At 40.6% G+C, this 22449-nt stretch overlaps 1 protein-coding gene across 1 annotated transcript in view; it reads left to right on the forward strand.

Moving 5' to 3' along the window:
* Positions 1–3060: 3060 nt before the first annotated feature.
* rabep1 (rabaptin, RAB GTPase binding effector protein 1) overlaps positions 3061–22449 on the forward strand; it is a 56033-nt gene continuing 36644 nt past the window's right edge. Inside the window, exons 1-6 of the mRNA XM_056284488.1 lie at positions 3061–3195; positions 16725–16853; positions 17179–17382; positions 19728–19888; positions 20325–20444; positions 21106–21241. Coding sequence (XP_056140463.1) covers positions 3159–3195; positions 16725–16853; positions 17179–17382; positions 19728–19888; positions 20325–20444; positions 21106–21241 — 787 coding nt within the window. The 5' untranslated portion in view covers positions 3061–3158. The remainder of the gene's footprint in view (positions 3196–16724; positions 16854–17178; positions 17383–19727; positions 19889–20324; positions 20445–21105; positions 21242–22449) is intronic.

Consider the following 22449-nt stretch of genomic DNA (forward strand, 5'->3'; position numbering starts at 1 on the left):
ATGGGGTGGGAAAGAAGCAGGACAACGTTATCCAGTATCACTGTAAAAAAAAAAAAACAACAACTAAAAAAACAGAAATATTCCGGTAGCTGGGAAACCAATAAAATACCAGAAAATAACAGAATGTTTATTAATGGTTACAACATTTTCATGTTATTTTATGTTTCACACATACGTTCACAGTCTAATTTTGTAATTTTATTGACATTTCAATGTATTTCTGAAATACAGGAAAAATCTGTAAAATAAAAAGGGAAAAAAGCTGTTATATTACTCTTTTTTTTTACAGTGGCAGCGGCGCACCCCAATTCAACGTACCTTTTTTGGATATGCATTTGTTGATCAGAATGAAGATGATGGTTATCACCACAGACACGACAACCATTGCAATGATGATGAAAGACCACATGTTTCGACGTAAAAAACCCATGGGTGCTCCAATCTATACTGCACAGGGGGAAAATCATACAGAAGGATCAGAATGCAGCGATGATGTGTTGGTCTTCTGTCACGTTGCTGCTGATAAATAATGTACCAACCGTCACTTTGGCTTTGACTAAAGTGCTGCAAGTAGGAAAGAACTCATCCTCCACTTCCCCTTTTTCTTTCTCTGAATAAGTCTTGTGGTTATTCTGGGACGTAGAGTCAAAACAACCTGAGAAGAAAAGTGTAGCTCTGACAAAAGCCCTCTTTGAGGGAAAGGCTCTATTTCTGCTGTTAATAATGTTGAAATTAGCTCACTGTGTCTAATAACAATAACAGATGTGATTTTTCTTTAGTGGAGATTCTGGGGGGTTGGCCAATGCCATCCTCAGTAACCCCCCCCCCCCATGTTACCACCCCAAAAATAAACGAGAAAAAAAAACAAAGGGTATGATTCTATCATCTGCCCTATAATTCTTACAAGAGGCCTTCCAGTTATCGGCCCTGAGCTATTTTCCAGATATTTCATCAGCCTCTCGTACGGTATCGAGGGAGACGGCATTAAATTGCTTGCGCGCCATATTTTTTATTTTCTATGACCCAAAGAAAGCTTCTTATTTCTGTTGTATACTTATTGCAATAACTAAGTCATTTGCAACATCTCGCCAAATTATGTGACCTCATTTCTCGATTGCACAACTATCTATATAAGCTGCAATTTCATTGTTAAGGATGTACTTCAAATTTTAAGAGCAACTTGAATGCCCCCCCCCCCCCACCCAATATCACTGACCCCCTTTTCGGCCACCCCATTCAGAATTAGCTGCTAGCACCACTGGGGTTCAGCTATGACGTAAACAACCAAGCTAATCCCTGAACTGGGCTGCACACAGCAAATTTCACACAACTCTTTTATGCCAAGCATGAGTGCTATTTATTTTCCTTATCTCCAAGAATCAAATGGCACAAATGCTCATTTTGGTTTATCTGTGTTCACCACATCCTGTCGTATTAACATTGTGTCTTAAGCGTCTCAACAGTTTCCTTTCCCAGTCCAAGAAAATGAAAGCTAGAGAGCAAGTTACTGTAAGAAAGCAGAAGAACAAGCTCAATTATGTTAAATCACAATAAAGCATTGCTGGATTACATTCTAACAATGTCCACATGAATAGGCACACAAATGGAATGAATTTTTTTTTTTTACATTTTCAAAACAGACACATGGGCCATTTCAAGCCGTTCACTTTTATCTTACAACATCTCTATTGTTATATGGTAGTCTGATATCTTTTGGAAGATTATCATTTGATTACATTGCTTCCATTCTCATCAATGTGCCTGGAAAACATTGAGAATCTGTCTTACCTTTCCTGAAGAGCTGATCAGTTGGCAACTGAATTATAGCAACCTCGTTAGTTGATAAATGTCTAATTGTAGAGGATGAATAGAGTTGGAATCGTCATGATGTATTAAAAGGTCTTTTGTAAGGAAGTCAAAGTTAGTGACTGCACCATCCCCCCACCCTTTGCCATACTTGACTGAGCGCTGCATATGTGGGTGTGCGTGCGCGCGCGCATGAGGTGTGTATGTGTGTGTGTGTGTGTGTGTGTGTGTGTGTGTGTGTGTGTGTGTGTGTGTGTGTGTGAGAGAGAGAGAGTGAACATGTGACTGAGGAAATTTGTCTGGCAAAGAAGAATAGCCAATATGTTCATCTGTGTATACAGGAATCCAATTTCTATGCATGTAACCATCAATATTGCTCAGAGTCGAGGGAAATCTGAATCAAGACTTTCAGGGTCAAATTTGCTGTAGATTTTACTAAGCTCTTCATTTATTATGCAGTTAATTAACTGCCATTGCAAATAAGTTTTTTTTGTAGTACACTTTGTATGCTGATATTTTCACGGCTATTGAACTACAGTAAATGTGACCACAGCATACTAATATCTTAAGTCATACTAACAAAATTTTCATCAATAATTTGTTTTGTCAGGTAACTTTATTCAAGCCTGACAATCTTGCTCTTTACCCCAAAACTATACAAATCCCGGCTTATGATTTTGTGGACTTTTTTGGAGAGATCTGTTTCACTTCTAAATTCTGTGACACTGAAGATGTCAAAACAATTATGCTTCCGCTTATAACTATCTCAAATTAAGTAGAGGGAGTCATGCTCATATCTTGTAATACATATGTCAAAAATTCTAGTTGATCCTTTATTTCTATTTCACATTTGCTGTCTTGTTTAAAACGAATATTTATAGTTTATGTGGCGTTGATTTTTCTCTCCTATATGCCCCTCTAAAATCTGATTTAAAAAAAAACCTTGACTCTTGAATTGTCTATCTGTTCTGTGATCGCTTACATGTGCACCGTTTGTAGCTATTTGTACATTAAAAACATTCGTTGGATCCTCTGTACTGACACAAATACAGCAGATCTTGCTTCGAGGCAACAGAAGAAGACCAGAAGTTATTCCAGCTTGAATTAAAAAACAAAAAACAAAAACATCTTCTTATTCTTTGGATTTTTTTTTTTTGGCGGAATGAAATACCAACCAAAAAACAAACTTGTCGTAAAGGGGAGACATTTATTTTGAATATTCCAGCCCGGAAACCCGTGAGCACACCGTCCACCGGCAGCTTGACACCAGTTGCGATGTTAGCCTGTTTTCTTGAACACTCCTAGCTTCCATCTCCCTACATTGGTCATTGCCACCTACCATTAAGAAAACCATGGCCGAGGAGGCCTCGGGATCCTCCCAATCTGACGGTAAATAAAATCTCTTTCGGGGAAATATTCGTAATAAAGCGAGTCTTCGAGGTGATCTGGGCCAGCGGCCTCTGCATCCTCGGCTTCACAACATTAAGCCTGCATCCCCAGGCGACGCGTCACTGCCTGTCACTGTCTAAGATTTTATTTCAGTGGCCGTATTTTTTCGAGATACAACACGCACCGATCCCTGGAAGTGAACTTATGGCAGGTCTGTGTATGCATACCCGGAATGGCGTGTTATTACTAGTTAACGTAACGAGTTTATGTTTTTCGAGTTGGCCCCTTGTCTGGCAGTCTCAGTTAGCTCCATAATAACCGCAGCTAGGGTGACTAATCTAACCCACACTAAAAGGTCGACGCTAAGGCTGGTAATTTAGGTTTAACCGTCTCACCCTGGGCCTTGTCAGGACCTGACACAGCTTATAATTTAGCTTGGTTTTTGTTGTTTTTGTTTTGTTTTGTTTTACCCCGCTGACACTATGGAGTCTATGGGCCTGTGGGGGTGTTGACGGAGGTTTAACCTATAGCTTCGCAGCAGGGCAGGGCGATCATTCAATATCAACCGTGGTCGTCCTTCAGTGGTGTTGTGTAGGGCTGAACCTGATGCGAACAGTTCAAATGCAGAGAGGAGTGGTAGATAACAGGGCTTCGATCATAGTAGGTTGCATGCAAACATGGTGATCGCATGCTATCTCTATGCAACGCATACATGGTGAGTGAATCAAGGTTTATAGACAACTCAGTTGAATAGTGTGGAGGAGTGCAGAGGTTGTGTGGATTGGCAGGTGATACGTTGTTGGAGGGCTGGACCAGATGCAAACAGTTCAAATGCTGGACAAACAGTAAGATTTTGTGGGACAGTGAGAGACTTATCTTTATCTCCACTGTCCATAGGGTACCACTGTTCGAAGGTACTGAGTTTCATACCGTGATTTGCAATTGTAATCGATTCGGTGCAAAATCGCGATACTAATATGTGACAATTTCCATATATGGCGACGCTTCCACCCGGATCGCAATCGGCAGATGCTGTTGTTGTGATTTCTCCATCTGAATGTTTTAATCTTTGCTTTCTTTGAAACATTGCGGTTTTTACAGTTTGCTGTAGAGAAGAAAGAATGGTGTAATGAGTAGGGTTTTCCTAAAAATCAATGTATAGACTCATACAAAAATAATCCTTCTCAGTAATCACTTATGACCTCCTAGACGTGAGTTGCGTTGCGGTGTCTGCATCTGCAGAGACCCTGCTGTCCTCTGACTGTATTTTCTTAGTTTGCTGTGTACGGGACGTTTCTGGGCGTTAACCTTTGGGCAGCAGTGCTGTATAAAGACGTAGCGACCAGGTGCCAGATCTAGATCGTAAGCACGCATCTAAGAGGGAGCTACGACAATGGTGGACAGGACGCTGAAAAGACGCAAATATAGCGAGGTTAAACGGACAAAGCTCGTTCCTAAACGAGGGTGAATCTGAGGTTGGCTTTCGCTCGCTGGTGAGCATCGAAAGAGAGGATGGGATGAAGAGCGACGCGGAGTTGGCCTGTAGACTGGAGTCAAATTCTATAATTTCTGCAGCACCCCTAACAGATCACTGTATGGTTAAACGTATTGTTGAACCCACCAGCGCATGTTTAAGGGGGGGGGGGATACTGGAAATTTAACTCAAACCTCCTAAAGTGAGCCGTTTTGTCAAGAAATTAGATAAAAATCAGCAATGTAGTTGAAGATCCAAATTTTACAACTTACAGAGATAAATGGGAGTATTTAAAATACAAGGTACGTCAGATCTCCACAGCAAAGAGCAAATTATTAAGCAGGGACATTGGGGAAAAAATGGAATCATTAAAGAAATCAACGATATCTGTAATAAATCCCCACTAAGTGAGAATGACAAAAAAACGTATTCTCCTGCAGTCCTCGCAAGACAACATTTACATTACTAAAGCCAAAGGAGCATATATCAGATCAAGGGAAAATGGATAGAAGAGGGGGAAAGAAGTTCAGCATATTCTATAGATTAGAAAAAAAGAGATGAGCGGAATGCTGTAACAGCACTGCTAATCGATTATCAAGAATGTACGGTCCCTGATAAGATCTCTTAAGGACATTTTCCAGTTCTACACTCCACTCTTCCTCCTTTTCATGTACAGGTGCTGATGCTTTCTTAGAGCACGTTAAGGAATTGGTCCGTAAAGTGCATGAGAGCTTCAAAAATATATGTGATGCAGAGATCAATATGGGTGAAGTGGAAAAAGCCATGACATGTTTATCCTTAGGCAAATCCCCGGGTTTGGATGGTTTGAAAGTAATTTCTATAAGCATTTTTGGGACTATTTCAAAGAACTATTTTTCCCCCATATGTTAATAGAACTCTCCAAAACCCAAATTCTTCCAACTACTATGAAGCAAGGGATCATCGCCCTCATTCCCAAACCTGATAAAAATCCAAAATTAATCAACAATTTAACACCCATAACCCTGCTTAATAATAACTATAAAATTCTAACTCATATTTATGTGAACAGATTGAAAACCGGTATCACAAATTATCTTGGCCACACAATCAGTATAAAAGGATGCTCAATTCATAACAATATATGACTTGCACTTGACATATTGGATTACAACTATTTTTATTCCGTTTGTTTCAAACGTTAAAAAAATGAAAATGTATAATAAAAAGAAAACAAAAGAGAGAAAAAATCAGAACAAGCAAACGATATCGTCCAACATTTGTTTCAAATCTCGGCAGTTCAAAAAGGAGTAGGCAGAAGTTAAAATACTTTTTAATTCTACCCCCTTTTTTATTTCAATATTTTATCAGTGAACAGTGTGATTTAAATGAAAACTCAATCATCTACCACCAGTGACCATGATGTCTAGTAAATCAAACAAAGATAATTCATTCAACAGAACAAGAACAATTTGATTGAAGATGAAGGTTTTATCTTGTTTTTGGATTTTTTTAAAGCCTTTGACATGATTGAACACAAGTTTGTGTTTCGTACTTTAGAATTGTTTGGATCAGGAGAAAACTTTATTACTTTAGTTAAACTCATTTATGAGGATACTAATAACATAGTCTTATTACCACAAGATCCGACTCAAAGATTCTTAATTGACAAAGGAATTAAACAAGGTTGTCCCATCTCTCCTCTGCTTTTTATCGCTGCAGTGGAATTGTTCTCCGTTCTTGTGAAAAGTTCAGATTTTGAAAAATTGACAATATTAGGCAAACAGCTGACAATCAGCCAACTGGCAGATGATACAACCATATTCATGAAAAATGGTAATCAAATTCCAAAAATTCTGAATTCAATCGATTTCTTCTCTACTGCATCTGGTTAAAGATTAAGCCTTAAAAAAATTGGAATTTCTTCCAATTCATAACTCTCATCTGACAACAATTCATAATATCCCTGTTAAATCAACTGTTAACTACTTAGGTATACACATTACAAAGGATAACACACTGGATAATCCCAACATTTGGAATGATCTAGATAAATGTAAATCTTATCTGAATTCGTGGTCCCAAAGAGACATCTCTATTAATGGCCGAATTTTTCTCACAAAAATGGAGTGCATTTCAACATTAATTTACCCAGCTTACTCGATGTCACTCCCCAAAAGTGCAATGAAAGCAATGAACCAGGTCAACTTTAATTATATCTGGAAAAGAAAAACACATTATGGTTAAAGATTATGAGGAAGGAGGGCTAAAAGTCATTGACATTGAATCTATTAATGGTACTATCAAAATAAATTGGTTAAGGTCCTTTGTGAAAAATGAAAACAACTTATGGTTCCATATCCCAGGCCAAATTTTTATGGCACTTGGAGGCATCAACCTTCTTCTTAGATGTGATTATGCCCTTAAAAAACTCCCTATCAAATCATCCACGTTTCTTCAGCAGATGTTACTATATTGGAAAATGATCTACAAGCATAATTTTAGTCCCCATACTACTACATTGTGGAATTGCAGGTATGTGATATTTAGAAATAAATCCTTGTTTTATGAAAATTGGCTTGATTGCCTACCAACACAGGGATTGTTGGTTTGAATCATGTTACCTCCGGCTTGGTCAGGCGTCCCTACAGACACAACTGGCCGTTTTTGTGGGTGGGAAGCTGGATGTGTGTATGTGTCCTGGTTACTGCACTGCACTCTCTCCTCTGGTTGGTTAGGGCATCTGTTTGGGGACTGGGGGACTGGGGGGGGGGGGGGATAGCGTGATCCTCCCGCGCGCTACGTTCCCCTGGCAAAATTCCTCACTGTCAGGTGAAAAGAACTGGCTGGCAATCCCACATGTATCGGAGGAAGTGTGTGGTAGTCTGCAGCCCTCCCCAGATCGGCAGAGGGGTTGGAAAATAGGGTAATTGGCCAAGTATAATTTGGGAGATAAAGTGAGGGGGAAAAGCCACAAAAAAAAGAGGTTTGAGAAAGGAATATGGTCTGTAATGCACTTACTGGAAAATACAGGAAACGTTATATCTTATAAGAATTGTTGTTAAAAATTTAAATGACTGAAAACAATATGATACTGTTATCAAAACAATCCCACACTCTATAATACTGATGTCTTGTAACTTGTACCAAAGTAATGTAGATCCGTACCTTCCTAAACTTTTGGTGAATGGACATGATCTCATCAGTCTAAAATTGCCCAACACCACAATCCGGAGAGTCTTTGTCAAAGAATTATATCCATTTTCATCAAACAGAAACTCAGTTTTACAATATTTCTCCAAAGATGAAGCTTTGTGGTGAGGGACGACATGTAGGTGGCTGGTGTGACAGAGGAAGATGTAGAAGACAGGAAGAAATGGAAACGGATGATCTGCTGTGGCGAACCCTAACAGGAGCAGTAGTAGTAGTAGTCTCCAAAGACGAAGCTGAAAAATTGAGAACAAAATTCTTTAAGTTGCCAATTGCACTAAAAGTAAAGGACGTGCACTTTAAAATTCTCAATGGAATATATCCTTCTGGAGAATTTTTAAGACTAAGATAGGATAGGATAACTCAAGCAAGTCCTTCCAAATCCTGACCTGACTTTCTTGTGTTAAGGGTGGAGCTGGCTTAGCCAAGGGTGTATGAGATTATCACCAGATGCCTTATCAATTACCTTTTCAATTACCTAGCATTACTGAACGTTCTGGTGTTATGGACTTCAGCTGGATTCATAAACATGGTATTTTTGCATAATGTAAGCAGATTCTGTATGATTATCATGATAACAGTTTTCAGATTGCCCAGCACTATTCCACAATCAGGAAAATAACAGTAGAATAACAAAAATAAAACATAGTAAGTGTTATGAAGCTTCCCAATGTCTTGTTTGGGTCCAGTTATTTCAGAATCAGAATGAGAATACTTTATTCATCTCCGAGGGGAAATTGGTTAAATTTATTTATTTACCCAATTTATTTGTTCTTGTTGCATGTGATTTCAGTTGAGTGGTATTTGAGACCCACCACAGCTGACATTATGGGGCTCAAGTCCCACCTAAACAGAACTGGGGTTATGACTCCCAGAGTGGGGGGTTTGAGTCCCACCAAAAAAGTACTGAGTTTGTGTCCCAGAGGTAGCATGATCTGTGCTCCCAGATGAGCGAAACATCTACTTGCTGAGAACATCTGCTGGGCCAGATGTTTTTGTTTTGTTAGTCTGTTTTCTTCAATTTTTTTTTCATCTGCACTCTTTTACTTCATGTAAAATGTAATGCATTGCATTTTAATGTGCAGTATAAAAAAAGTTTGATTTATTGGTTAAAGTGATTGATGTTAAAGTTATAGATTTGAGTGAATGGGAAATACCTGAGTTTGATTTCTGCCATGGACTGATTTCATTAATGTTAATCTGAGTTCCTTGTCCTGACCTCCACCAACCCACTGTCTTTAATTTCACGTAGGCAGACTACCCTGTACAGGAAATCATAAATTATTTTCCAGTCCAATCAATATTTAATACAAACAGATGTCTGCCATTGTGGAGAATTTTCCTAAAGCCAGAAGTCAAACAGCTGATGCCGTGCCGTTATTGTGTCAATGTGTATGTGTAAACTGTGTTTTCACATGCACAATGAGTGAAATGTGAAGAAGGAAAAAGTAGCCAGGTGGGGGACTGGATCTCCAGGGGAATACCATCCTGGAAAAATACATTGGATAACCAATCTTTAGATGCATTGTGGCACCTCATTAACAAATAAGAGATGTGACTTCATTACTGATATGCTTGTTTATCCCAGAAAAGTATTGTGTACTTTCTGTATTACCTACATGTTGCATTGTGAAAAGGAAATGGTACTTGTTAAAACTTTGTGGCAGAGTTTTACATGTAGGCACCAGCATGTGTACAGTAACACGTCTGGACTATTTTCTAGGCAAACTTTAAACAAATTACAAGATAAAGAGCGGTCTTTTTTTTTAATACCCTGCGTATTTCATAGGAACAACCCTGTTTGCATGTGTGATACGTTTTGGAAATAATCTGTTGCAGTCATGCAAAAAATGAAATTAATTTGAAGAAGTCACTGCAATAACTATTGGGTAAATGAATTCAGTAGAAAGTGAAGTACCCATTAGGTGTTAGATTAGACCTTCTATTTTAGGGGACTGCCATTACCACTGCATTGGAACGGAAACTCCATATGTAACAGTTAAACAGTTGCAGACTGTGTATCAAACAGACAGACTTTTAACTGTCATTCAATTTCAATGTAACACTAACTGTTTAGGGTTGTGAGGGGTCATGATCACGAATTGTCAGTGTACTGTGGAGCATGCAGCTGTGCCACTACATGTGAGCAGTGTTGCATATAGAATCATAATTTTCACTTGTGGATTGAATGAGATACAGCAAAAGCAAAGCCCATTTCATCTTCACTGGCACAAATATGAACATTTAAACCTTAGTCTCTCTGATCCTCACCTACCAGGCTCTCAACATCCATATAGTATCTATATATCACCAGTCAGATCCAAGGAAATGTGTATGTACTAATACAAAAATTATAATTAAAAAGGTAATCTTTGGGCGTCTGGGTAGCGTGGTGGTTTATTCCGTTGCCTACCAACACTGGGATCACCAGTTCAAATCCCCGTATTACCTCCAGCTTGGTCGGGCGTCCCTACAGACACAATTGGCCGTCTGCGGGTGGGAAGCCAGATGTGGGTATGTGTCCTGGTCGCTGCACTAGCGCCTCCTCTAGTCGTTCGGGGCACCTGTTCGGTTGGGGGGGGGGGTTGCATGATCCTCCCACGTGCTATGTCCCCCTGGCAAAACTCCTCACTGTCAGGTGAAAAGAAGCGGCTGGCAACTCCACATGTATCAGAGGAGACGCGGTAGTCTGCAGCCCTCCCCAGATCGGCAGAGGGGATGGAGCAGTGACTGGGACGGCTCAGAAGAGTGGGGTAATTGGCCAAGTACAATTGGGGAGAAAAAGGGTGGAAAATTCCAAAAAAGAAAAAAAAGGTCATCTTTGCGCTCCAAAAACTGTAGGTGTTGTGCAGTGATGGGACCCTGAGAAGGAGGATTTGGACATCTAAATCGGTAGGAAAAAAGAGGGTTAAACATTTTTTTCAAAGAGCTTCTTAAAGGTGAAATCATTGTTGAAGGTGGTTTTCAAAATGAGAGTAGGGGGATTTTGAGGGGGACAAGGATACATCATCTGGTTGAAAACTGATCGCTCTCTGGTTACTGGCTTTGGGGCACAGTTCATGTTTACAATAGTTACTGGACTGTTGCGGGCCAAGGAATTCCTGTGTAACACAAAACTCAATTAACCTTACTTGCCTAAGCTGACTACAACTCAGTAACGTGTGCGGTTGTGCAAAACTGTTGGGAAAACCTGTTGCAGATCTTTTTATTTTTCATTGCAATATTAGATTTTATAATTGCTGAGCTGTTTCCACACATGCTGTTTTGTGCACTCAAAAAGAAATTTGCCAGAATTTGTTTTGTAGTCATTTTGAAACAGGCATGCAGGATAATGCAACTAAAAAAAAAGTTGTTTGACAAACTGATGCTTTTTGACCCGAGTTTTAGTTTTTAGAGATTGGAGTAAGCAGCTTGGCTGCATTGACCGAATTTATTGTTAGGTCTTTGTGTTTTCTATGTTGGCCTATATGTCGTTCTGTGTTTTTAAACCCCCTGCTATGTCAACATGCTGTCACTATGTGGAAACGAGACCACATTCTTCTGGAAAGAAAGTGTGGAATGTGGAGGAGTCCAGGATTCAAGTCACAGTTGGGTGAACCCATGATTGGCTTCCCTTATCCATGAAACTCAACCAGCAGCCTAGCGAGGAACCCACATGGCGCCGTAAGCAGCAGTTGAGAGTAAATGAACAGCTCTCAATTATCTGCTTGTCAGGAGGAACCAGGGAATAGGTGGTGTCACAGATGCAGTGTAGGGAAGCTGTGAACATGTCAGCAGACACAGGTCAACAGCTTACAAATGTTTAGGACCAGCCAAACAGCTGGTCCTGTTGCGAAGCTAGTTCATGGTTTGCTGTTGTTTTGTGGGAAAACAAGTTGTGCAAGGCAAACAGAGGTGGGAGTCGTAGACACATGGCTCGGATCATAATTGATTGCAATTTTTTGTACATGGTGAGTGAAACAAGGTTTATAGATGACTCAGTTGAATGGTGTGGAGGAAGTCCAGAGGCTGTGTGGATTTGCAGGTGATTAGTTGTTGGGAGGCCTAGATAAGTAGGGTGACACTTCTGAGGAAAGAAGCTTTGGGCTGCTGGTATTCCTGGGCTGCCGTTGTGTCCCAGAGGAAAGTTTTTTAACAGTTGCTGGCCGTGTCAGACAGTTCCTGTATAGAGAGCAGCTGGCAGATAACAATGACCCGCAGTAACGTGGGCAAACTGCTAGAGTTTCTCACCGGGGAAGGAAGTTATAAAGTGATACCAGACTGTCATGGAGGATATGAAAATGTTTCCATTTATCAACCTATGAAAATCAGCCACCATAGGGAGTGAGAGTATGACTGATCTTACTCAGTGGCTGTGAGACTTATCATTCGCTTTGGGCCTTTTTAAAATGAGGCTGTAGCATATTTTCAGTCCTGAGGGTGTATTTGTGGTCCCAGAGTAAGGAGTTTAATTAATTAAGTAATTAATTAAATAAAATATATTTATATATATTTTTTTCTAGATATACACTACCGTTCAAAAGTTTGGGATCACCCAAACAATTTCGTGTTTTCCATGAAAAGTCACACTTATTCACCACCATATGTTGTGAAATGAATAGAAAATAGAGTCAAGACATTGACAAGGTTAGAAATAATGATTTGTATTTGAAATAAGATTTTTTTTACATCAAACTTTGCTTTCGTCAAAGAATCCTCCATTTGCAGCAATTACAGCATTGCAGACCTTTGGCATTCTAGCTGTTAATTTGTTGAGGTAATCTGGAGAAATTGCACCCCACGCTTCCAGAAGCAGCTCCCACAAGTTGGATTGGTTGGATGGGCACTTCTTTGAGCAGATTGAGTTTCTGGAGCATCACATTTGTGGGGTCAATTAAACGCTCAAAATGGCCAGAAAAAGAGAACTTTCATCTGAAACTCGACAGTCTATTCTTGTTCTTAGAAATGAAGGCTATTCCATGCGAGAAATTGCTAAGAAATTGAAGATTTCCTACACCGGTGTGTACTACTCCCTTCAGAGGACAGCACAAACAGGCTCCAACAGGTACTATTTAATGAAGATGCCAGTTGGGGACCTGTGAGGCGTCTGTTTCTCAAACTAGAGACTCTAATGTACTTATCTTCTTGCTCAGTTGTGCAACGCGGCCTCCCACTTCTTTTTCTACTCTGGTTAGAGCCTGTTTGTGCTGTCCTCTGAAGGGAGTAGTACACACCGGGGTAGGAAATCTTCAATTTCTTAGCAATTTCTCGCATGGAATAGACTTCATTTCTAAGAACAAGAATAGACTGTCGAGTTTCAGATGAAAGTTCTCTTTTTCTGGCCATTTTGAGCGTTTAATTGACCCCACAAATGTGATGCTCCAGAAACTCAATCTGCTCAAAGAAGTGCCCATCCAACCAATCCAACTTGTGGGAGCTGCTTCTGGAAGCGTGGGGTGCAATTTCTCCAGATTACCTCAACAAATTAACAGCTAGAATGCCAAAGGTCTGCAATGCTGTAATTGCTGCAAATGGAGGATTCTTTGACGAAAGCAAAGTTTGATGTAAAAAAAATCTTATTTCAAATACAAATCATTATTTCTAACCTTGTCAATGTCTTGACTCTATTTTCTATTCATTTCACAACATATGGTGGTGAATAAGTGTGACTTTTCATGGAAAACACGAAATTGTTTGGGTGATCCCAAACTTTTGAACGGTAGTGTATATTTATATATATATATTGCATGTTTTGTGATGGAACCAATGGTAAAACAAGCATCCAATGTTTGCAGTGTAGGTCAGTGCCTACTCTTATGTGTAACAACAGTGAAGGTAATATTTTCAATGGAATGTCTATACTGGGAATGCTATTTTTTTTTTTATTTATTTCTGATTTTTCCCTTTTTCTCCCAATTTAGTGGCCAATCGATCCCTATTTTAATTCAAACACCCACCCTCGTACTGCATGCGTTCGCCAACTGTATCTCTCCGGCCGGCAGTCTCGAAAGAGACCGCCTCCCCACTTTCGTGACAAGGCGACTCCAGGCCGAACCACTGCTTTTTCCGACACACACAGAGACACATTCATATGACGAACACAAGCCGACTCCGCCCCCCTCCCGAAGACAGCGCTGCCAATTATCGCTGCTTCATCGAGTCCGGCCATAGTCGGATCTGACGAGACCGAGGCGCGAACCCCAGTCCCCAGTGGGCAACTGCATCGACACAAAGCCGATGCTTAGACCGCTACACCACTGCAGACCCTGGAATGCTATATTTTTTTAACTATGTTATTAATCTCCGTGGGGAAATTCTCTACATTTAACCCATCCTAGTTGTGTAGCTAGGATCAGTGGGCCACCGCCGTGCAGCGCCTGGGGACCAACTCCAGTTCTTCTTTCCATTGCCTCAGTCAGGAGCACAGACAGGAGTATTACCCCTAACATGCATGTCTTTTTCATGGTGGGGAAACCGGAGTACCCGGAGAAAACCTACTGCAGACATGGGGAGAACAGGCAAACTCCACACAGAGGATGACCTGGGATGACCCCCAAGTTTGGACAACCCCGGGTTTTGAACCCAGGACCTTCTTGTTGTGAGGCGACAGCACTTAACCATTGGGCCACTGTGCCACCCAGGGTCTTTAGGTTTTTAGCAGACATTTGAGATCTTGAATGAGTCAAAAAAGGCTGACTTAGATGAGTTGTTTTTACTCCATTCCACAGTGACCTTTAGTTTGACATTCTTGGTACCAATGCAATCCAGATCTCTAGTGTCATTTTATTTTGTCACTCTAGTTTAGACACAAAGTCTGATAGAACCACTTAAGTTTGTGTGGCTGCTGGCAGGTGCATAGAGGCAAGACATCTAAAGCACTATTGCCTCACCACTGGTTGGGTTGACATCATTTTATTTTCATGACAGCATAACTGACTTTTTTTTTGTTGCATTTTCCATCTTTATTGGATAGTGATAGTAGAGAGAGACAAAAAAGGCAGGGGAGAGAGAGGGGATGACATGCAGCAAAGGGCCCGGGCCAGATGCGAACCCTGGCCGCTGCAGTAAGGACTCAGCCTTATGTGGTATGCACTCTACCGGGTGAGCCACCAGAGCATCCCCAACTGACTGATCTTTGATTCAGCTGCCTGCGTGACTTGTTGTCATATGTTTGTTCACATTAATTTTATGTATACATCTATAAGAATGTCCCTGTTTTCAGGTCTGGTAGTTGCAGTAGTGTTGGACAATATGGGAAATATTATTATTGTAATAATCATATGGATTTTTAAACAATTACAGACGAGTGACGAATCAAACGAAAATCCTGAATGCTTGACCCCCTACAGTTAGGGGGTCTGGGGGCTCTGTTATGCTTTGGGGGGCATTTTCCTGCCATGGTTTGGGTCCACTTGTCCCCTTAGAGGGTAGGGTCACTGCAAATCAATACAAAAGTTATTCTGAATGGTCACCTTTATCCTATGATGAGACATTTCTATCCCGATGGGAGTGATCTCTTCCAGGATGACAGTGTCCCCATCCACAGGGCATAAGGGGTCACTGAGTGGTTTGATGAGTATGAAAAGGATGTAAATCATGTGCTATGGCCTTCACAGTCACCGGATCTCGACCCAGTTGAGCACCTATGGGAGATTTTGGACTGAGGTGTTAGACAGCACTTTCCACCACCACCATCAAAACACCAAATGAGGGAATATCTTTTGGAAGAATGGTGGTCCATCCCTCCAGTAGAGTTCAGAGACTTGTAGAATCTATGACAAGGAGCATTGAATCTGTTCTGGAGGCTCGTGGTGGCCCAACACCTTGTTAAGAAACTTTATGTTGTTGTTTTTTTTCTTCTTTAATTTGTCACCAGGTATGTCATGATACCTGCTTAAAAATGCAGAAATACCAAGAATCAAACTGAGGTTCATAACAGCACGGGTTTGTTAAAGTATAGTATCAAACCAGAACTAGTTTGCAAATAACACTTGCTGGAATATTTCAGACCTCATTTTATGAGAAACTTAAGGAAGGCTAATAAATCCTCATTATCATTCATTCAGACATTTTGTATCACGATGTGACGATATCTTAAAAGCTTTTTATTTTGGTCATCTTCAAATCAAAACAAGTGGCCTCCTTATTAAGTGCATGTAGCTAGTTCCCATTTCGCACTCTTTTTGCTCATATAATTGCCTAAATTCTTTGAGGCTTAGATCAAACAGAGTAGCATCATATAGTTCCTCCAAATTTTTCAGCCACACACTGACAGTGCAGTCATCCAGTTAAATGTCATCCCTGCAGTCATGTATAAAGGAGCTGATGGAGCCTCCTCCAATTTTCACTCTCATTTAGTGTTGCATAATGTTGTGCAGCTGCTTGGAACCACAGGTTGACAGCCAACATATACCAGCTCCCTGATTAGTCATCATTTCATAAAAATTTACAATAAGAGGTATGCCCATTTTTTTCCGAGTGTATGAACTGCCTTATTATTAAATTCTAATCAAAAGGTTAAAGGTTACCTAAGGGAAATTGGAGTTGATTTTCAACATAAAAATCCATTTTTTTTTAATGCAGGGATGCAATTTATCAGCATTTATTCTTAACTGTAGTTTTTATCTATCCGTCAAATCTTGTTATTCATCTATCATTTGTATGCTGCGATTACTCTCCTTCTGTGGGAATTTGGACAGCTACATGCTCTGGTGTTCCTGTAGTTCCTCTTTCCCTTTAGTTTCATACTCTTATTGCTGTTAATATGAACTGACAGAAGGATTATGAGTTGACCATACAGGCTGTCAGCTTTAATATGAGGATATTTTTAGCCATATCATGTCAAAAGTTTTAACAACTACTTCCCTTTTTTCTGTACGTGACCCAGGGGTGCTCCAGCAAAGAGTGGTGGCTCTGGAGCAGGAGAGAGCTGAGTTTATAAAACTCAAGCAGCAGCTAGAGGCTGAGTTCAACCAGAAACGAGCAAAGTTCAAAGAGCTCTACCTGTCAAAGGAAGGTAACTATCTTACAGTCCCATGCTTCCAGAAATTCTTCAGCCCTTCATGACTTGGTGTTTGCTTCGACAGTGTAAAGAGACTAAGTCGGTGTTGTGTCACTTTTCTTTTTCTCCTCTCCCCACTCCAAAAATGCTGAATTTTTTGTCATTGTTTTTATGCCTCCCTTGACTCTCCTTCCTTTTTCCCTTTTGCATCCCTCCCTCATTCCTTCCACCTCCATCATCCCTTTTCTTATTATTCTCCTTTATTTGACTCCTATTGCTGCCCTCACGCCTTCTTCCTCCCTATCAAATGTGTGTTAATCCCTCCCTCCTCTCTTTTCAGAGGAGCTGAAGAGGCAGGCGGCATCCCTGGATGGAGCCCAGGCCGAGCTGAGCTCCATCCAGGCCCAGCTGGCTCAGGCGCAGGCCGAGATGGAAAACATCAAAGCAGTGGCCACCGTGTCAGAGAGCACCAAGCAGGAGGCCATTGACCAGGTTCGCAGCCAGTGGCAGGAGGAGGTGGCCTCTTTGCAGGCTATCATGAAAGGTGAGCATGATGGGCTTAAGTTTTTTCTATGCTCAGTAAGGGAAATAAATTAAATTAAAACCCACCCATTGGCCACTCCTCTCCCCCATCAAAACAGCGTTGCTTGCACTCTCTCCCTCCAAGTGAACCGAGTATCATTTTATAATATGTGGCATAACCAGCACGAGCACTAAGAGAACATCTAATGTTTGCTAGCCTTCGCAGTCAATAATGGACTATGCCTATATCCTAAATAGGGGTGTGTGATATGAGGATATTAGATCATGAACGATTAAAATGTCTCCACAATTTGCCTTTACAGAGAGATCGTTAGAATCGTGCTACAGTGCACTTTGTATCAGTTGCAGTTCTGTGGCTCATACACGCATTCAAAGTTGTTTTCTCAACCAAATCTTATATCACACTATTTGCTCGTCTGTTTTGCGCTTTCCCTAGAGACACACCAATAAGCCAATAATAGCAAACAGTAGGTAGTGCCTTGGATTTCTTCCCCTCCCCCTTTTTTTTGGCAATGTAGCAGCATGGATGACAACTTGTAGGAATTTGCCTCTAAGAAGAATTTGACATCGTTAATATGGAACTGTTTGGATTTTCCAAAACCAACATGGCGCAAACATTGCAAAGATAATGTTTGCACATTGGATGGCAACACAACGAACCTTTTCAACCACCCCAAAAGAAAGTGGGCTGGGCGTCCGGGTAGCATAGCGGTCTATTCCGTTGCCTACCAACATGGGGATTGCTTGTTCGAATCCCTGTGTTACTTCTGGTTTGGTCGGGTGTCCCAACAGACACAATTTGCAATGTGTCTGCAGGTGGGAAGCTGGATGTGGGTATGTGTCCTGGTCGCCGCACTAGCGCCTCCTCTGGTCGGTCAGGGTGCCTGTTCAGGGGGGAGGGGGAACTGGGGGGAATAGTGTGATCCTCCCACGTGCTACGTCCCCCTGGGGAAACTGTCAGGTGAAAAGACGCACCTGGCAACTCCACATGTATCGGAGGAGGCATGTGGTAGTCTGCAGCCCTTCCCGGATCAGCAGAGGGGGTGGAGCAGCGACCGGGATGGCACGAAAGAGTGGGGTAATTGGCCAGGTACAATTGAGGAGAAAAGGGGGAAATCACCCCCCCCTCAAAAAAAGAAAGACATTGGGCCAAAGAGCATGCCGACAGTCTACAACCACGTAGCCAGAGGCTACAAGGCCAAAACAAATAACTCTAATGAAGGCATGTGAGAATGGTACTCCGTATGACAAGACAAGTAAGCGCTGGAAAGAGGTAACCGGTGCAGTGACCATGTCACAATTCTTATTGAATGTTCATACTTTGCAGAATTGCACACTTGATTAAAATCAGTCTGAAAACATACTTTGGCCTAAATGGTCAGTTTTATTCTTTTTTCTGTTAGGTTTTATTACCTTGTTGGGCTATATTTTTTAAATAGGGAAATTAGTTTGTTGTACTGTCCAGTAACTTGCAAAATAGTCTTTAAAACCAACATCAAAAAGAATCGTGATAAGATCGTGGATCGTGATCCTGCCAGAAAAAAGATTGTGATATGATATTTTAGCCATATCGCCCACCCCTAATCCTAAACATATGCAGATTGAAGTAGAGAGTCAAGTCAAGTTAGTTTTATTTGTATAGCCCAATATCACAAATTACAAATTTGCCTCAAGGGGCTTTACAACAACACAACATCCTGTCCTTGGACCCTCACATCGGATAAGGAACAACTCCCTAAAAAAAAACAAAAAACCTTTAACAGGGAGAAAAAATAGGAAGAAACCTCAGGGAGAGCAACAGAGGCTGCTCCTTCACTAGTGGCAGCCAATGCAAAAATGTCAACCTTTGGGGATATAGCAGAGTGTTAGTTAAAGTCCAAATTAATGAGCTATTGTTCTGTACCGTGGTCCTACCCGGGTAGCAGTATGCATCATAGGAATACACATGCATTTTATTTTAAACAAAACTGTCATTAGCAAGTTTCTTTTTTTAGTGTGCACAATTGATTTTGGTATAAAATCCAGCTCAAGGTCCCCAGAATACATAAATGGCTACATAGCATTTGCCTCCTTACCTCCGATTGTAATCCCTGTATACTGTAGTTACATTGTCTGCCTTTAATGTTGGTAGCTCTAGTATTAAACTGTTTATTTTCCCATTCAGTGCTGCACACAACCTCTGTTCTTAAATTGGATGTGTTCATAAAGGTTCATCAGATTCAAATTTACAGCTCATAAAAAGTCATGGGTATAACTATACTACAGCCTATCTAATGACGCTTAACTTGGAGTGGTTAATTAAAATGAATGCACTGAACTGCGATTACTCTCTGTACCATTCCTCAGACACTATATGTGAGTATGAGGTGCAGTTTCACCAGCGTCTGGAGCAGGAGCGCACCCAGTGGAACCAGTACCGTGAGGCAGTGGAGAGGGAGCTGGGCGAGCTGAGGCGCCGACTCACCGAGGGGCAGGAAGAAGAGAACCTGGAGGACGAAATGAAGAAAGTGGGCCTAATTATTGATCTATCTCTTGGGACTGAATTAGCGTCCCATCTAGGGGCTGTCTGTGCATCAGGTTGCAGCATGCTACAGAAATCGAAGATATTGTGCTGTGCTATACTCCCCTCTGGCTCAAAGAATGCAGAATACAAAGAATTTCTACACTGACAAGTCTCACTCATACCCTTGATCAGTGTTTTTGAGGCTTAAAAAATGTTTCTGTTGCAGAAGGTGCCATTATACAATAAGTCCATGTTAGTCTTGTATCATGTTAAACGTTGCCTTTTTCTGTAGTACAACTGGTAGCCAATCCAGGTTTGAAAGAATCTGGTGCTGAGCCTTTCATTACATCAGTGGTCTTATAAAACTAAATGAAATGGATGAAAAACATTTGTATATGAAGTTAGTTTTTAATAAAGTTGTCTCCCCCTACTATTTAAAGGCCCAGGAGGATGCAGAGAAGCTGCGCTCCGTCGTGATGCCCATGGAGCAGGAAATTGCAGCTCTGAAAGCCAAACTTGCCACTGCTGAAGACAGGGTGAAGGAACTTGAGGCCTCTAAGGTTAGTGATCCATGATTCAAAAAGTGAAATTATAATTCAGTAATGATTGTTAATGTGAGACAATACATTGCATTTAGCCTCTCTAACACAACCTTGTTATCTCCCCCCACCCTGATTACGACAAGACTTCCCTTTTACGCCTCCACCTGTTTCCTCCCTATATCATACCGTAAGATGCTCAGGAGAGACAAAAGAACTTTAAAAAATGAGTGTGCATAACTGTGAAATCTGTTTGAACATGCATCATTCATAAATAGATCACATTTGCACAAATGGAAACTAATATAATAAATTCAGATTCAGAACAGTAGATTGCACATTTTATAATAGACCATCTGTATTTAAATCAAAGTGGGCCACAGCAAATCTTGTTTCTCCTCCTCCTTTTGTTTATTATTTCTACAGGCCACACAAATATGAATACTAAGTTGTATTCCTTTCAACAATAGTCTGAATTGGTCTATTGAAAACACTGGCCAATGTGTTCCTCCTGCTGAATGAAATCAAGCAAATGCGTGTATGTGTGTGTGTGTTTCTCTGAAGAATGTGTCCATTTAAAATGGTGCCATGCAGAAGAATAGAACTGGTAGAGTAAGATAGAAGACATTAAGAACATAAATAAATTTGATCTGCATGTATCTGATTTTTTTTTTTTTTGCAGGTAAAAGAGCTCAACCATGTGCTTGAGGCTGAAAAGTCATGCCGCACGGACCTGGAGATGTATGTAGCTGTGCTGAACACACAAAAGTCTGTCCTGCAGGAAGATGCAGAGAAACTACGCAAAGAGCTCCATGAAGGTAAACCTTGTGATCACTTCTCAGATAGGCTCTGATATACGGTTGAAGTGATGACAGGTAGGATCTGAGTTAAAGTGGGATTAAAAAGATAATAATGATTATAATAGCTTTGTCTATATAGCACTTTTCTAAATGTTCTCAACAAAAGTGCCCGGAGTTGTTGTCAGTCAGTATGACAGTCTTAACGGCCTTTATGTTTTCCCTAGATTTACTTCACTTTGTTTCCCCAGAATTTATTTTCCCTTTACTAAAAATATATTACCAGTCCCACTGTCATTCAAATATGACAACTGACCATTTGTAATAGTTTATAATTCCAATGCCACAGGCCTAAATGTTGATGTGTAGTACATATTGCACCCTATTTTTTGACGCAATAGCAATATCTGTAAGCTATCTCGCTGTAATTTCATCATAATTCATTTATAACAACATTTAATTTTCAAAGTGTCTTAAACTATTACCACAGCTAGATAATGAATGTAATCTCTAATGCTTTTCAAGTTGGTTTGGGACGTGTATGAGCCTTCCATTACGTACTTGACCCACCTTGGTGCTGAATGCGTTGACAGCGCTGATCAAGGTGCCACATTTCTTTCTTACCCTGCAGCTAAAAGCTGAGCTTATTAAGCTTAGCTGTCAAACCTGTGAAAAATCACAAGTGTAGGAGCTATGCATCCCCTGATATTTCTTCATGCTCCTTGTTAGGTGACTCCAAAATGAATTTGATCTCAGGCAGTAGGTTAATAAACCTCTGCAGCACTTTGCAGAGACTGAATCACTATTACCTCTGCATGCGGGATCATAGTCTCCATTTGCAGTGTCAGTCTTTTATAGTAATAACTTAAATAAGTGGTGCTGCAATTTCTCACAATTGATGTCATGAGAGAAATCCACAACTTTACTATAGTAGCTAAGCTAGTACATTATGAAGATTCACATGAGGTTAATTTAAACTCTGATAAATCTGTGTCCTTACGACACAGTGCAGTCAAGCGTCAACACATAACATGCATTATGGGCACCTTTTCTGTATTTATTGTTACCAAAAATCTATGAAGGGGAATGTTGTCGTCACCCACAAACCTTTTGAACTCATATCCAACCTTATGTTTTGTTCTCTCATTTACTTTTGAAGTGTGAGGAAATACTTTTTATTTGACGAATCCATGAGAGCAATGCAAACAAACACCATTAGATACACTGAC

Source organism: Lampris incognitus, chromosome 8 (assembly GCF_029633865.1).
Source record: "Lampris incognitus isolate fLamInc1 chromosome 8, fLamInc1.hap2, whole genome shotgun sequence".
NCBI lineage: Eukaryota > Metazoa > Chordata > Actinopteri > Lampriformes > Lampridae > Lampris > Lampris incognitus.